General features: G+C 48.0%; 1 protein-coding gene across 7 annotated transcripts in view; it reads right to left on the bottom strand.

Moving 5' to 3' along the window:
* ADCK1 (aarF domain containing kinase 1) overlaps window positions 1-17,380 on the bottom strand; it is a 120,170-nt gene that overhangs the window by 93,897 nt on the left and 8,893 nt on the right. For 6 of the 7 annotated variants that reach the window (XM_090033805.1, XM_090033806.1, XM_090033809.1 and 3 more), the window contains exon 3: window positions 15,807-15,890. The exons of the other annotated variant lie outside the window; for it this stretch is intronic. In XM_090033805.1, coding sequence (XP_089889931.1) covers window positions 15,807-15,890 — 84 coding nt within the window. The remainder of the gene's footprint in view (window positions 1-15,806; window positions 15,891-17,380) is intronic. 7 annotated transcript variants of the gene reach the window in all.

Raw genomic sequence — 17,380 nt, 5'->3', positions numbered from 1 at the left:
CCCCTTGCCACCCGGGAGTGCGTGCGGCCCCTAGGAACTGGCCCCAACCCTGCCTGAGCCCGCAGCAGGTAGCAGTGGGGGAGCCAGCTCCGTGCCCTTCTGCTGCAGCTGCCTTCTACTGGGAGCAGGGAGTTCCAGACCTGGGTCCCTGGCCCCATTGCCCTGACAGCTTGGGGGCAGAGGCTGTGAATGGGGGGCAAGGGGCACAAGAAGTGCCTGGGAGGGCCTTTAATTTTAATCAGTCATTTTGCAATTTTTTTCACCAGAGTATTTGCAGATTTTTTTTTAATCAGAGAAAACCAGGATCCCTGGTGATGAGGGGTCTTCTTTAAAGGGAAGATTCCTTCAACAGCAACCCTGCAATGAGAGAAGAGACTGACTGGACCCATTTCTCAGCTCTCACCATTCGGAAGCCCCCATGGCTCACCAAAAGCATCCAGGAATGTCTCCTAGCTAAAAGGGAGGCATACACCTAATGGAAAGGAGGAGACATCACCAGGGATGACTATACTGCAGCTGCTCGGGGATGTAGGGGACAGTCAGGAAGGCCAAGGCAGAGATGGAACTGGGACTAGCTTCCCAGATTAAGGACAATAAGAAGTCCTTCTTTAAATACACGGGGTAAAAAGAAGGTTCCGGGTAACGCAGGGCCCCTGTAGGACAGGGTAGGAAATTTGGTCGTCACACCAGATGACAAAGCCAACATGTTTAATGATTTCTTTGCCTCCATCTTCCTAAGCAGGGACTGGAACAGCCACCCACCCTCTGGGCCCCCCTCAAGCCCCAGGGGAGGCACACCTAGGCCAAGGGTTAGTAAGGAACTAGTTATGGAACTTCTGGAGGGACTGGATGTATTCAGGTAGCCGGTCCAGCCAATCTCCACCCTAGAGTACTAAAGGAATGGGCTGAGGTCATTGCAGGACCCCTGCCACGGCTTTATGAGCACTCGTGGTGCTCTGGTGTGGTCCCAGAGGACTGGAAGAGGGCCAACGTGGTTCTAATCTTCAAAAAGGGGAGGAAGGAGGACCCAGGAAACTATAGGCCGGTTAGTCTTACCTCAATCCTGGGCAAGCCGTTTGAGAAAATTATGCTGGCACGCATCCATGAGGGGCCAGCAGGGGACTGCATGCTTAGGGGCAACCAACACGAGTTCGTCAGTGGCAGGTCCTGTCAGACCAACCTGGTGGCCTTCTATGATCAAGTTACCAGATCATTAGATGCAGGGGTAGCAGTGGATATAGTCTTCCTGGACTTCCGGAAGGCTTTCGACACTGTCTCTCACCCCGTTCTCATTAAGAAACTGGGGGACTGTGGTGTTGACACCCACACAGTCAATTGGGTCACTAACTGGCTGGAGGGCTGCACCCAGAGGGTGGTGGTGGACAGGTCATTTTCAGCCTGGAGGGATGTGGGCAGTGGGGTTCCGCAGGGCTCGGTCCTCGGGCCCGCACTGTTCAACATCTTCATCAGCGATTTGGACGAGGGGGTAAAAAGCCCCCTGTTCAAATTTGCTGATAACACTAAGATGTGGGGGGACGTGGGCACGCTAGAAGGGAGGAATAGGCTGCAATTGGACCTAAATAGGTTACAGGGGTGGGGACTCCAAGACGAACATGGGCCAGCAATGTGGGGATGCAGTCAAGAAGGCCAACCATACCTGGTCACGCATCCACAGATGCATCTCGAGCAGGTCCAAGGAGGTGATACTCCCCCTCTATGCGGCACTGGTCAGGCCACAGCTGGAGTACTGCGTCCAGTTCTGGGCACCGCACTTCAAGAGGGATGTGGACAGCATCGAGAGGGTCCAGAGGAGGGCCACTCGTAGGGCCTGCCCTGCTGCTCCCGCTCATGCGAGGAGAGGCTACGGGACCTGAACCTGTTCAGCCTCCAGAAGAGAAGGCTGAGGGGGGATCTAGTGACCTGTTACAAACTAGTCGGGGGAATCAGCAGGCACTGGGGAAGTCCCTGTTCCCCTGAGCACTGCAAGGAGTGACCAGGAATAATGGTCACAAGCTGGCAGAGGGTAGATTTAGGCTAGATATCAGGAGGCGCTACTTCACGGTCAGGGCAGCTAGGATCTGGAACCAACTTGCAAGAGAAGTGGTGCTGGCTCCTACCCTGGGGATCTTTAAGAGGAGGTTAGATGAACACCTTGCTGGGGTCATTTGACCCCAGTAATCTTTCCTGCCATGGCGGGGGTGGGGGTCGGACTAGATGATCTACTCAGGTCCCTTCCGAAAAATGCAAGGTTCTCCACCTTGGGAGGAAAAACCTGCAGCTTCCTTATAGGCTCAGCAATGCTACGTTGGATAGCACTACAGAAGAAAGAGATTTGGGGGTCATAGTATCATAGTAGCTAGAGTCGGAAGGGACCTAGGTAGATCATCTAGTCCGACCCCCTGCCTTGGCAGGAAAGAGCACCGGGGTCAGATGACCCCGGCAAGGTGCTTATCTAACTTCCTTTTAAAAATCCCCAGGCTAGGAGCCTGCACCACTTCCCCTGGAAGCCGGTTCCAGGCCCTAGCCACCCTGACTGTGAAGTAGCGCCTCCTAATATCTAATCTAAACTTACCCTCCGCCAGCTTGTGACCGTTATTCCTGGTCACTCCTGGCAGCGCACGGGGGAACAGGGACTCCCCCAATACCCGCTGATCCCCCCTGACCAGTTTGTAGCAGGCCACAAGGTCCCCCCTTAACCTTCTCTTGTGGAGGCTAAACAGGTTCAGGTCCCGTAGCCTCTCCTCATAAGGCCTGCCCTGCTGACCCCTGATCATACGAGTGGCCCTCCTCTGGACTCTTTCCATATCGTCCACGTCCCTCTTGAAGTGTGGCGCCCAGAACTGGACACAGTACTCCAGCTGCAGCCTGACCAGTGCCGCATAGAGGGGGAGGATCACCTGCCTGGACCTGCTCGAGATGCATCTGTGGATGCATGACAGGGTACGGTTGGCCTTCTTGACTGCCTCCCCACACTGCCGGCCCATGTTCATCGTGGAGTCAATGACGACTCCAAGATCCTTTTCCGTCTCCGTGCTGGCAAGAGGGGAGTTCCCCAACCTGTAAGTGTGGTGCCGGTTCTTCCTCCCCATGTGCAACACCTTGCACTTATCAGTGTTAAACCCCATCCTATTCTCATCCGCCCACCGTTGCAACCTGTCAAGGTCAGCTTGTAGCCTATTGCACCCTTCTAGTGCACCCACATCCCCCCACATCTTAGTGTCATCAGCAAACTTGAACAGGGTGCTTTCCACCCCCTCATCCAAGTCACTGATGAAGATGTTGAACAGTGCGGGCCCGAGGACCGAGCCCTGCGGAACCCCACTGCCCATGTCCTTCCAGGTCGAGAAGAACCCATCCACTACCACCCTCTGGGTGCGGCCCTCTAACCAGTTGGCGACCCATTTGACCGTGTGGGCATCGACACCACAGTCTCCCAGCTTTTTGATGAGGACAGGGTGAGAGACAGTGTCGAAAGCCTTCCGGAAGTCCAGAAAGACTACATCCACAGCAACCCCTGCGTCTAATGATTTGGTGACCTGATCGTAAAAGGCCACCAGGTTGGTCTGACAAGACCTGCCACTGATGAACCCATGTTGGTTGCCCCTGAGCATGCATTCCCCCGCAAGGCCCTCCTGGATGTGTGCCAGGATAATTTTTTCAAAGAGCTTACCCGGGATTGAGGTAAGACTAACTGGCCTGTAATTTCCCGGGTCCTCTTTTTTTCCCTTTTTGAAGATAGGGACCACATTGGCCCTCTTCCAGTCCTCCGGCACCTCGCCAGAGCACCACGAGTGCTCATAGAGCCGCGCCAGGGGTCCCGCAATGACCTCGGCCAGTTCCTGTAGAACCCTAGGGTGAAGATCGTCCGGACCAGCGGACTTGAACACGTCCAGCCTCTCCAGAAGTACCCTAACTAACTCCTCGCTAACCCCTGGTCCAGGCGTGTCTCTCCCGGGGCCCGAGGGGGGCCCAGCAGGGAGGTGGCTGAACTGGTCCCTACTTAGGAAGACAGTGGCAAAGAAATCGTTAAATATGTTAGCTTTGTCATCTGGCGTGATGACTAAGTTGCCCATCGTGTCCTGCAGGGGCCCCACATTACCCGGGACCCTCTTTTTACCCCCTATGTATTTGAAGAAGGACTTCTTATTGTCCCCAATCCGGGAAGCTAGTCCTATCTCCATCTCTGCCTTGGCCCTCCTGACTGCCCCCCTACATCCTCAGGCAACTGTAACATAGTCCTTCTTGGTGATGACCCCATCTCTCCATTGGGTGTATGCCTCCCTTTTAGCAAGGAGACATTCCCGGATGCTCTTAGTGAGCCGTGGGGGTTTATGTGCCCTCCTGCTCCCTTTGACCCTTGTTGGGATTACCTCCCTTTGGGCATGGAGGATCGTCTCCTTAAGGAGCAACCACTCCCCTTCGACATCTGATTCCCTTCCCCTCTGGGTCCTCAGCGCTTCCCCAACGATCCTCCTTAGCTTGTTGAAGTCAGCCCTCCTTCATCATTGATCACAAGATGAACATGAGCCTGCAATGCGATGCTGTGGCTAGTAAAGCGATCAAAACGCTGGCTTGCATCCATAAATGCTTCTCAAGCAAGTCCCAGGACGTCATTCTCCCCTTGTACTCGGCCTTGGTGAGGCCGCAGCTGGAGTACTGCGTCCAGTTTTGGGCTCCACAATTCAAAAAGGATGTGGAGAAGCTTGAGAGAGTCTAGAGGAGAGCCATGCGCATGATCAGAGGTCAGGAAAACAGATCTTACGATGACAGGCTGAGAGCCATGGGACTCTTTAGCCTGGAAAAGCACAGGCTCAGGGGTGATCTGATGGCCACCTATAAGTTTATCAGGGGTGACCACCAGGATCTGGGGGAACGTCTGTTCACCAGAGCGCCCCAAGGGATGACGAGGTCAAACGGTCACAAACTCCTGCAAGACCGTTTCAGGCTGGACATAAGGAAGAATTTCTTTACTGTCCGAGCCCCCAAGGTCTGGAACAGTCTGCCAGCGGAGGTGGTTCAAGCACCTACATTGAACACCTTCAAGAGTAAATTGGATGCTTATCTTGCTGGGATCCTATGACCCCAGCTGACTTGCTGCCCTTTGGGCAGGGGGCTGGACTCGATGATCTCCCGAAGTCCCTTCCAGCCCTAATGTCTATGAAATCTATGACCCTAGAAACTATGAAGCCAGGTTTCAGCACAACATTCTCCCTTTGTCAGGGATCATTGCTCCCTGAGTCATTCTGCCAAGGGCCCAGTCTGAAATAGACTGAAGAGAAGATGCTTGGAGGAAATAAGCAGCAGCTGGCATTATCAGGGCAGGAAGGATCCAAGCAACTTTTGTTGAGCTATGGAGATCCCTGTCAAAGTAACCTGCCAGTGTGCAAAGGGGAAAAAGCTCCAGCAATTAAACAAAAAAAAAAAAAGGACTCTCCTCTTAGGGCAAAGGAATAACAAACTAGTGTGTGGCCTGATGCTTTTGAGCAAAGAGCCAGAGTTCCTACTGAGCCTAGTAAACCATAGGGCTAAGGTGGTCAAGTCATCTTCTGTGGCCAGCACTCACAAATGGATGATACGGCTGATATCACATCCAGCCACCTCCAACTGCCTAGACTACTTACAGCTGAGTCATCTGGGTGACAGCCAGTTCCCCAGAACTTCCAGACAATACTGGACCAGCACATACAGCTACAGAGTTCACATTCCCCGCTAAAACAATAGCTCAGATTTCACATTCAAGCTCTAGAGTCAGCCAAGTAACTTTACAATTATTGTTTAAACACTTCTGCTCAGGATCCTTTCATCTCACTTATCTTGGAAATTCTGCAAACCTAGCAAATGGACCTGTGTCTAAGAGGGATAATTCAGAAGGATCTCTGCATGCACTTAAGGTGAATACTGAAATGTGGCTGTGGCCAGACTGGAGCCTGTATAGCAATGACCCTTGTCACTGCATTTATCTGCTCCCTGTGGGTTCCTTCTAAGTCACATCAACTCAGTGCACTGACAAGAACAAGTTGTTACCAGTGTCAGTCCTGCTTGGGCAATTCAGCTGCAAAGGAGGGAGGGAGCCAGAAGCTGCTCTACACGGTGCACCATCATCAGAATCTGCAGCCTTAGAAACAGGGCTGTCAAGGAGCTACCATTTCACAGTACCAATGTTGGGTTTATCCAGGGTCCCCAAGAAGCCTACTACTAGAGAAGGGCCTCCTCTACACAGCCACTTTGGAAGCTTTGATTCTAAGTGTAAGTGATTCCACGAAGAACATGCAGACCCACATGCAAGAAGAGATGCCCATAAATATAAGCAGAAATGCCCATATGAATGCTAGTCCAGATATAAATAAATATATGCTTATACCAAACACCTTCCTAGACAGGTCACCCAAGCCATTCCCTTATTCATTAAAATTAGCAGCAGCTGCCAAAGCTGGGACTGAAAACTTTATTTTGTTTTGTTCCCAAACTAAAGCAGCAGCTGCTATATTTCATAGCACAGAATACTTTATTCTAGCCCTTGGACTCTTCCTCCGCCTGGCACAGACCAAATTCCCCTCTGATCCTACAATGCTCAGTAGAACAGAGGTTCCCAACCTCCGGGCCACAGCCCAGTACTAGGCCGTGAAGGGTTGGCTGCCAGACTGAAAGTAACTGGGATACTGTAGACCAGCAGCCAACCCTTTTTTATACTCAGTATATTTTATATTGAGTATATAAAAGGGTCAGCTGCCGCTCTGCAGTATCCCAGTCACTTCTGGACTGCAGTTTGCCAGTCTGCAGTTTACCAGCCCAGTCACTTCCAGTCCATGGTTTACTGGTCCACAGTCTAAAAAGGGTGGGAACCACTGCAATAGAAGAAAATAAAGAAGGATTCTCTTTGGACAGATCTCTCACTCAGGAGTGCAAACAGTATGGCTCCCACATCAGCCCCCAGTGCCTACCTGGGACCTGATAAAATGTCCTCAACATTTGTGCCAACCACAGAGAAGTGTTTATAAGTCACTGCCCATTGCAATTATTCCCTTGGTGCCATAACAGGCAAAATGAAGACACTAGCTTGACAGGTAAGATAATTGTGCGTTACCCTCCAGCACATTCCTTTATCAGATACACTTCAGGGAGAATCTGATAAGGTCACTGGTTTAGCAGAGCAAGTCTGAACGGTATTCAGCTCTGCTAGCAAATGCTGCACCCAGTATACCCTTAATAGGCAGGGGCAGTTTTGTCACCCATGTTTATACACCCCCATTACCCAAATCTCTCATGTGCAACATGACAACACGTGTTAAATGGAACCATCTAAGCATCTCCACCTTCCTTACGACACTTGGACTATCAGTGCTTTTCTTCAACAGCCCAGCATGCACCCAAAAAGCTTAACAGAACTCTTCAATGTGCAGAATCTGACTTTTGCTTACAATGACTTTAATATGCCATCAAGCTGTAGCCCCATAATTAGCCTAGCTCCTCACATTTCTCACTAGTCCTAACCTGCCTTTTTGTATTATCAGCAAATTTTGCCATTTTGCCTCCTCTTCCAGTTAAGTAATAAATGGATTGAACATGTTTAGCTAAAGCCTTCAGAAAATATAAAGAAATTGAAAGATTTCAAGGACCAGGGACCCCGAATTTGGTCACTGTAAAGGAAGTGGAGACTATGCTGAAGGAACATCTTCCTTTGTAGCCAAAGAAGCTCAACCGGCTTAGTTAATGAGGTACACAACCCCCAGAACCTTATTGTGTCCTCTGCTGCTTCAGGGCACCAGGGAACAGCAATGACTACACAATTTTTCCCCATAATTTCCACCAGCTGAGGAAACAGTGGGCTCTGCTTTGCAATCTGAGGTGCAGTCCTTTGAGTCCTACACACCAGAAAGACCTGTCTATGTCTTTGCGTTTCAGATCAGACACTGAGATTAGATGAACTGCTCAAGTCAAGAGTCCCTAGATGTAATTATCAAACAGGATTGAACCCTCCGCTCTACAATCCGTTCCTCCTGTCAGTCTCACAAATGTTGATTCTGAAGACCTTCAGGACATGTTCTCAAGCCCATCTATTTTCTCAGGCCTTCGCTGTGGGGAGGAACGAGTAAATGGTTGGATTAGGGGTCTATAGATCTTAATGTGGGAGGGAATAGAGAGTTGTCCTTGTGAGGTGACATTGGCAGCTTATGGAAAGTGCCCAGAGTCCATGGTAGTTTCATTTTTATCAACTGAAAAGATAAACAATAAAGCAACGTCCATAAGAAGTATGGGTTTACCTGCACAGGCCCCAATTTGTCCTTGTCATCCAGCTATCTTTACAATCCTTTCAGCTATTGTTGCCAGTCTCAAATAAAACTCTTGGGGTTACAATTCCCAATCCAATCTTGGTTGTTATTTTTAAACTGGGTACATGACTGGGTACTCTCTAAGTTTCCATAGATTTCATAGACATTAGGGCTGGAAGGGACTTCGGGAGATCATCGAGTCCAGCCCCCTGCCCAAAGGGCAGCAAGTCAGCTGGGGTCATAGGATCCCAGCAAGATAAGCATCCAATTTACTCTTGAAGGTGTTCAATGTAGGTGCTTGAACCACCTCCGCTGGCAGACTGTTCCAGACCTTGGGGGCTCGGACAGTAAAGAAATTCTTCCTTATGTCCAGCCTGAAACGGTCTTGCAGGAGTTTGTGACCGTTCGACCTCGTCATTCCTTGGGGCACTCTGGGGAACAAACGTTCCCCCAGATCCTGGTGGTCACCCCTGATAAACTTATAGGTGGCCATCAGATCACCCGAGCCTGCGCTTTTCCAGGCTAAAGAGTCCCATGGCTCTCAGCCTGTCATCGTAAGATCTGTTTTCCTGACCTCTGATCATGCGCGTGGCTCTCCTCTAGACTCTCTCAAGCTTCTCCACATCCTTTTTGAATTGTGGAGCCCAAAACTGGACGCAGTACTCCAGCTGCGGCCTCACCAAGGCCGAGTACAAGGGGAGAATGACGTCCCGGGATTTGCTCGAGAAGCATCTATGGATGTAAGCCAGCGTTTTGGTCGCTTTATTAGCTGCAGCATCGCATTGCAGGCTCATGTTCATCTTGTGGTCAATGATGACCCCCAAGTCTCTTTCTTCTGTAGTGCTATCCAACGTAGCACTGCCGAGCCTATAAGGATGCTGCAGGTTTTTCCTCCCAAGGTGGAGAACCTTGAATTTTTTGGTGTTAAACACCATCAGGTTCTCGTATGCCTATTTGCTGAGCTTGTCCAGGTCAGCCTGGATCACCCGTCTATCTTCTGGCGTGGATGCTTTGCCCCAAAGTTTGGTGTCATCGGCGAACTTGGCCAGTCCACTCCCGACTCCAGTGTCCACATCATTAATGAAGATGTTGAACAGTATGGTTCCAAGGCCAGAGCCTTGAGGGACCCCACTGGTCACAGGGCACCACGATGAGTGACTGCCATCAATTACAACCCTCTGGGTCCGACCACGGAGCCAGTTTCCCAGCCAGCGGATCGTGGTGGAGCCAAGGCCACAACTGGCCAGTTTGGCCAAGAGGTGATCATGGGATAGGTCTTCTGTTTTAACAGCTACTTTCAAATGTTAAGATGCAAGCTTTCCAGGAGTTCAGTCAATTGATCCTCGATTCCTTCAGACAAATGCCACCTTGGGCTTGATCCAAAGCATACTGGAGTCAATGGAACAGGCCCTTCAGAGCCAAGTGCAATATATTTTCGTATGGGGTTCCATCAACTTGGTTTCATTTTTACGTCCCCACATCTAATACTGCTTCATCATCATCCCATGACAAGCCCACCATCCTGATCTCAAAAAGGGACTCTAGCTCAAGGCCAAAATATGAGCAACCACCATCACCTCTTTTTCTTCTCCAATTCCCCCTTCATAAGTACTCCTCTATATGGAGTAGTTACAAGAGAATCCAGACCCTTGCACAGGTTTCCTGTTGCTAGTGGCCTTCAAGGATTTCCTTGCGTTTCTCACTACATCCAATTAAGCGTTCCTCTCTTTTCCTCTAGTTATTTACCTTTAAGGACATGCAAAGGAAACAAAGCTACACACTCCTTCTGTCAGACAACTGCAAAGGGACAGCCCCACCTGGAGGCAAAAAGCAAAAGTGTGTGCAAGACAGACTGCCTTCTCAGTTGCCATGGGAGGAGGGGGGAGGCACACAGTAATGTGAAGGCAAACCACAAAGCAGACATGGCAGTGAGCTGAGCAGTGGGTGTCTGACAAGTCCACAACCTGCTTGTATGTCCCTGCAACTGAGATTAGGCTCAGAGGGCAGCTTACATAGGAAGGTAAAGGACAAGGAGGCAAGGTGCGACCTAAAAGAGGCATCATGTATGTCCTCTCACTTCACTTCTCTCACAGGATGTCACACCAGGGTGGTCCTTTCCTCTGAACATGTCACTTTGAATGGCTTAGTAATGCTCCATTAAGCAAGCCCACATTCTGGTGGGCTGAACATCCCTACTACTTCCAAATCCATGACCACAGGATATCACAGGCATAACAGCAGTCCAACTGATACCACCCTGGAGCTGAGGAGCAGAGAGAAGGGCATATATTACCATTATTATAAGATATATTTTAACAGCTGTTATATTTTTTCAATACCAAGCTTAAATGCTTACACTGCGTCAAAGTTCCTAAGACCATAATACTAACACCACCTATACCCAGTCATTGACTGACCAGCCAGCCATGTTGAGACCTTTTGTAAGTTGGACTAGAGTGGCCATGTGACAGCACTCCTAGATGAAGAGAAGACATCCTGGGGAGCACACAGTATGCAACTGGCTGGCTCATGGATCTGAAGATAAGAGATGAATTTTACGTTTCGCTGTCACCGGTTCCAATTCTGCTCAGGGATAGAGAGAGACTGCCTTTTAGCGTCTATTCAGTGTCTCACAGAAAATTAATTTAACTGGCCTCTGATCAGTTCATTATTGACAGGTGACCACATCACCAAAAACACTAGTGCTCTAGTGAACACTGTCAACAGCTGACATGGGCCATGAACTTACATCACACCCTCCAAGAAAGATGCCAGGAGGTCATGGGGACAGTCCCTAAGTGAGGATATCTGTGTAAGGGGCCAGTACATCACAAAGTCCCCACCATGGAGAGCTCTCTAGACTCTCCCTCAGCAGGAGCAGGTCCACAGATTGGGATTTTGAACCATCACTAAATTATCCATAACTCAGTATGCAGAGTATTGCTGAATCACAAGAGCCTCTGCATATGGTCTTCTCTCCTGACTGTGCTGTCCAAAATGCTTAGGCTTTCTTTCCAAGCACTCACATACTTTGGAGAGAGAGACTTCTTCAGCTGGACCCCTCTTCTCACCAAAATACCCTCTTTGTAAACACCCACCTCATGTTCAGAGTCAAACACCACAGCTGCCAGGAACAGGCTCTGCATTTCAAGTGGTGACAGCAGAAAGTTGCAGCTTCCAGCTAATTGCCCATGTACTGACAGCCCAATAACCAGAAGCTTGAGTAAGGAAAACATCCCAGTTTGACTCTCAAAGGGCAGGAAGGTAATTAACCTCCCTGAATGGCTTTCACTGACAAAGCATTTCCAAAAGCAACAAAGATAACTCAAGGATGGATTCTTTATAGCTCACAAGGCATCCTTCCCTCGTACCTGCTGCCACCACCTCCCCGTTGGCAAGTAATGGCATCCATTCTCTCAGCAACCGTATTTTACATTAAGCTGAAGTATCATGAAGTGTCCTGTCTGAGCCTTCTAGCTGTGCCCACTAGTACAGAAAACCTGCAAAAGGAAACATTTCTGGCTACTACCCACTTAAAAGCACTTTGATGCACCCCTTATACAAACTTTGTGCTCCATAATTTCTTTTGATTTGAAGGTACAACCTTCATAAAAGCAACCTCATCAGTTTACAGAGTTCCAACAGTGGTGCCCAGATGCTGTTGCCATGGACATTGAAAGAATGCTATAGAATAGATAAAAGAAAGATTAGAGACAGTATTCCGGAGGGATTTGAAAACTGAAAAAATAGAGCTATTGAGAGAGGGAAGAAAAGGGTTAAGGGGAAAATTCCACATAAATCTCCAGCTTGGTAGAGGACTGAGCTAACTTCCTTCATCTCCACCCCATAATGAATTATAGACAAGGGTTTGGGGAGCTACCTTGGGACAAGCAGAAGGAAATGTCCACTTTAGGGCAGATTCCCATGAGTAACAGTGAAGCAGGAAGAATTTAACCTGACAAGAACCTGTGAAGGCACTGGTCTTCTTGTATACTCCCAGCACTGGACATGCCCATACATCCTACAGCATTTCAAAGGCTAAAGATGGCCAAATAACCTCAGCATCATTCAATCAGTACTGGCAACAATTTCAGGAAAGGGCCAGTAGACCCATGAAATCCTCCTGACAGACTGAGAAGAAAATTAGGGTCACCCATTTACAAAGATACTGGTAGTGAAGGATTTGGAAAGGCTGCTTTGGTGGGTATGAAACTTTGCTGCTGATATGCCTACCTGGAGAAGCAGAGGGACTGTAGCTTTTATCTGTCTGTTGCTGACATGGTTCCTCAGCAAGGTAGCTCCCCAATCTTATGAAGCAAAAGAAGATGAGAGCATCAAACCTAAGCTACCAAATCAAAGGATGCAAGACTACATCCCAGCTCATACCACTGCCTCTTGGAATGCATTAATAATCCCCCAATTTGCTGGCCATAAAGAGGTGCTAGGAACTACCTGACTGAGAATATTAGCAGCCCAAGAGGGACAGAAAAAGAAACTAAGATTGAAGAGGTTTCCTTGGAGCTAAGTGGGAACCTAGCTAAGAGCCCCTTGGGAACCCATTTTCTTTTTAATTGCTTTGCATTTAATTGTTTCTTAATGACTATGTCCCCATTTGGTCCCAACAGGCTCCAGGACTGGTGCTGTCAGAGGTCTCCTACCTATCCGATCGACACAGTGGATAATTTAGAGGTTCTGATTTAGCTGCAGAGCACAAATTAGTGTAGCAAGTGCAGTGTTGTTTGCACTCCACTAGCACCCACAATATACCCTGTCCTATCCAAAATTACAGGCAAACAGTCCCCACCCCATGAAGCCTGCAATCTAAAAGTAAGCCGCACACAAAGGGTGGCAGAGAAGGAGGAAACAGAAAATCACCAGCTATCCTCATCACTCACTGTGGAGCCACTGCTAATTGGTCCGTTGCTTGTAGGTTTGCTATGAAGCAAGCCATAACAGTGGGATTTAATTGAAGAGACTAATGGTTTTTTGGATGCTATGGTATGGAAATGACAAGACAATAGTTCTGGGAGCAGCTTGTAATCAGGGGTGGCATCAGTAGAAAAGGAGGAAGAAAAGATGACTTAGTGAGTGATGGTCTTTGTTTACCCATATTGGGCACCTATATACTGCCACCTCCCAGGGCACCACACTCATGAAGAGAAGGATTAGTAGAAGAACTGAAAAGTAGTTAAATCTCTTGGGAGATGGAGAGATCCCACAAGGGGAGCAATTAGTACTAGCTCTGATGTTGGACTGTCTAATGACTGGAGATTTGGACTGAGGCCCCACAAGTTCAGCCAACAAACAGTGAAGACCTTTGTTTGCTATCCACCTACCGCTGAAGTGAGACCAGCACCCTACAGAAGGGACAAGTATGCCACCCTCAGTCCCCTGGAGCCAAATCACACCGATGGCAGACATCTGACACTTAGTGCAGCCTTTCCAACAGCAAGGTGGGCACAGGTCCTACACCTGTTGAAGGTGTTCTGCCTTCTTATACTAGTCAAAATTTGCTTCACTACCTTCCCCTCTCTGCAGCCTAAGGCTTAAAGGAAATGCAGGCCACGGAATAGAGCCCTCACACAGCACTAACTTGCTGTACTAGCCATTGGTTATGCCAAGGCACAAATCCTGATTCATCTAAGTCTTGAATGCCAAGAAGAGAGAGTGCATCATGGCAGAACTCCAACAAGTGCAGTCCTTTCCGCATGAGTCAACAAACCATCAGAAGCTGCATGACAGAGGTTAATGAGGCCATGGAGACACAAGGCAAAAGGTCAGGATTTTGCAGGGGCTGCTGGGAACAGCTGTCAAACCACAGGCAGGTCTGCAGCACAGGCAACTTTCCCACCCAGGCTTTGCTCAGAGCAGGATTACCCAGGTCTTCAGCAGACTCAAATTTCAGTGGCACAGTCTTCCCAATCAACAGTGAAGGGGCCATACTGACAGCCCTGGAATCTCAGAGCAGCCACCACGCAAGCAACAGCACAGTCAGCTTCTTCCCACCCCACTGTCCAGGGACCTGGCCTAGAAAGACCAGTGCCAAAGGAATCCAGGTTCCACAGCTCACCCAGTCCTTGGTTTTTGCTGAGATTATCAGCACTAATTGGTTCCTTTGCTGACAAAGATGGCAGTTTTGTGCTATGTGCCAAGACCTGAACACATCAACTCACCAGCACAACCTAAAGGATGTTTTCCATAAGGCCATTATTTTCACCTGCTACTATCCACAACTAAATTAGACTCAGGAACCAAGAGTGAAAGCCAAGTTCTGAGGGCCACCATAGAGCTATGGAAGTGGCAGAGACCCAGGCAGGTAGAAGGCAAACACTCTAGATGCCAAGGTGGTCAGTCTGACACCCATCCCCAATTCATCCCACAGTATCTGTACCACATCCTCGCAATCAGAAGAGCTACCACTGAGCAAATCAATTCCCTTGGTCAGAAGGGAAGCTACTTTGCAAAGAGCTCCCAAGCACTTTACACTAGTTAAAATCAACTCTAGGTTAATATAGTGTTAGAGAGGTTGGGTGGCCCTCTGGAGGCCAGGGAGAGGATGGGTAGAGTCCCATGCACTGGTTTTTCACTTCTGAACATTTAGGGTCTAAATGCTAACTTAGTTAAACAGTGAACTGAGCTTAGTGCACATAGTTCAGCATGATCCATATCCTCTGTTCTAAAGAGGCTCCAGGACTGATATAGTAGAGGCAGAGAAGTGTTGGCAAAGTAGTGTGAGGCAGGAAGGGGAAAGAAAGAAAAGCCAAGTGCCTGCAGGTCAAGACTGAGGGGGTCTATCTACAAAGCAGTGAGTAAAGGCCTTGATCTGAAAGAGGAGATCTGCAGGGCAGGACTACAGGGCACTGGGGCAACATTGTCATTTATATCCTAGTTCCTGTCATTAGATGCTATTTTTATTCATATTAATTAGTTATATCAAAGGCAGCAAGAGAAAGCCTGGCAAGGCGGAGTCCCTTGGTTTGCTCAATTATTCCTCATTTCTTCAAGGATGTTCTGATCCCTGATTAATCCCCAAGGATTTCCCCTCTACTCCTCCACCTTTGCCTCACTTGCACCTAGTCTTTGTATTACAGCTGCCACCAGCTAATTGGCCAAGCAGCATAAGACACCATTGCTAAGCAACACCAGGCTGCTTGTCTTCCCACTTCTCCAACAAGTGAGCTGCCTCCACCTGACCAATCAGCGTGGCATCTTGATGGGAAACTCAAACATGCTTCCTCTCAGTATGTCCAGACCCTGATGGATGTACACTGGTGTGGGTTAGGGGTGGTTGGCCTAGATAGCTCATCTTTCCCATCTGGCAGATAGGTAATTCTTTTTACTAGCAGAGTCCTTTTTCCTGTTCAAAGCAGTTTCTTTCTACTGCTGGCACCACTGAGAATCCATGTGTTAAGGTGCAGAGGCTGATCAATCAAGCCAAGATTTCACTGACTTGTTCTGGAGTCTTGCTTTTGGCAGAACTCGCTCTCTCTCTGCTGAGTACCTGAGGAGCGAAGCCCCAATCTGCGGTGGCCTTACCTGTGATTTGACATAGTCATACTCCTCTGATCCATGCGGGACACCCCGGAGGGAAGTGAGGTAGTCATAGGTTATAACAGCCGTCTGAAAACCAAAGTATATACAACATGAAAATCCTATAATAACCTCTGACCAAGACCACAAGGGACTCTAGCTTTAGACTCTTAATTTGGGTTTAAAATAAAAGGGTATAAAATACAATAAAATAAAAAATAACCATTCATCATATTAGGTTCATGATGAATGAAAACTAATACACATAAGAATCTCTCTTCCAAAGAACATTAATTGAAAACTTCCCTGTCATGCAGGAAACACTAACATGGTGAAATTAAATGTGAATAACATCCACTACTTCTGTATCTTCTGTCTTCCGTTCCAAGAACTCAAAGTATTTTACAGATATTTATTACTTTTCACAGCTTCCCCTGTTTTCCTTTCCATTCACACCATCTCCTACTCCATGTATGTACAGCAACTAGCAGAACAATGCCCCATTCTTTGCTGGTACTTCCATAAACAATATACATAAACACAGCTAAACCATCCATAGTTCTTCCACCATGGTTGGCCATTTACCCATTCATACCTCCTGCACTGACTGACCACCAGTGCACTGAGAAAAAAATCTGGATAGTTCCTTTCATCTTTCACCTCATGGTAAGTGAAAGTTATTCCACACTACCTTGCCATGAAAGAAAACTAAAGTGCTGCACTTCAACTTCCACCTACTGTGGAATAACAGCATTCACACAAGCAGTTACTACAGATTAGCAAGGACAGAAATGGGGGTGAAAACATTAATTTTTATGAAGTTTTAGGCAACAGAGATGAACATGTGCTACAGAATTTCCATTTGGATTTAAAGACCCCCGGGACCAGTAAATATTTCAGATCTAAAATCATATTTCCAAAACCCTCAATCCCAAACCAGTGTTTGTTTCTGGTTTTGCTGGGATAAAACAACAAACAGGTCTGTGTACAGTCAACATACCCTTCCATGCAAGTCTGAAGGCAAGGAAACCAGTGTCATGACCATGTTAGAAAGAAAGCCACTGAAAACAAAGAGCTGGGGAGTAATGAAAGATTAGGACAAGCTTAAATTCAAATCACCTGTCCCCTAGGCTAGGGATCAAGCACAAACAAGCTTGTGTCCTCTCCCTGTAGAGCTGAGGTTTCAGCTGTTTCCTGTTCCTTAAGCTAGAAACTGGGTGGGAAAAGCCTTTTCTCTTGGCTTTTCATCCCTTCTTGTCCCTGTTAAAGCCAGGAACTGCAGAGGGCTGTGAAAAAAAATTGGAAAAAAGCATTTACCAAGCATTTTCCAACTTTAAAAAATAGCTTTAGGGTGGAGGGAGGTTCCAATCAGCCTTGGATGAAGGTTTCATTTGGTTTTGGTTTTATCTCTGGTCCATGATGGTAATTATCACCTCCAACTTGAAAAGAAACAGCTAAACAGATTGGTCTGCATTAAAGGGGAAGAGGGAATTAATTAAGCAATTGCTAATTACATTGTAATCTTGAACACTAAATTAGTACTGCGATGATCCTGATAGGCAACTCTGACATTGCTAAAT

This window comes from Crocodylus siamensis, chromosome 2, assembly GCF_052110815.1.
Source record: "Crocodylus siamensis isolate JL-2025a chromosome 2, ASM5211081v1, whole genome shotgun sequence".
Taxonomy (NCBI): Eukaryota; Metazoa; Chordata; order Crocodylia; family Crocodylidae; genus Crocodylus; species Crocodylus siamensis.
Note: the sequence above shows the minus strand (reverse complement) of the source record. Positions and strands in the feature narration are given on the sequence as shown.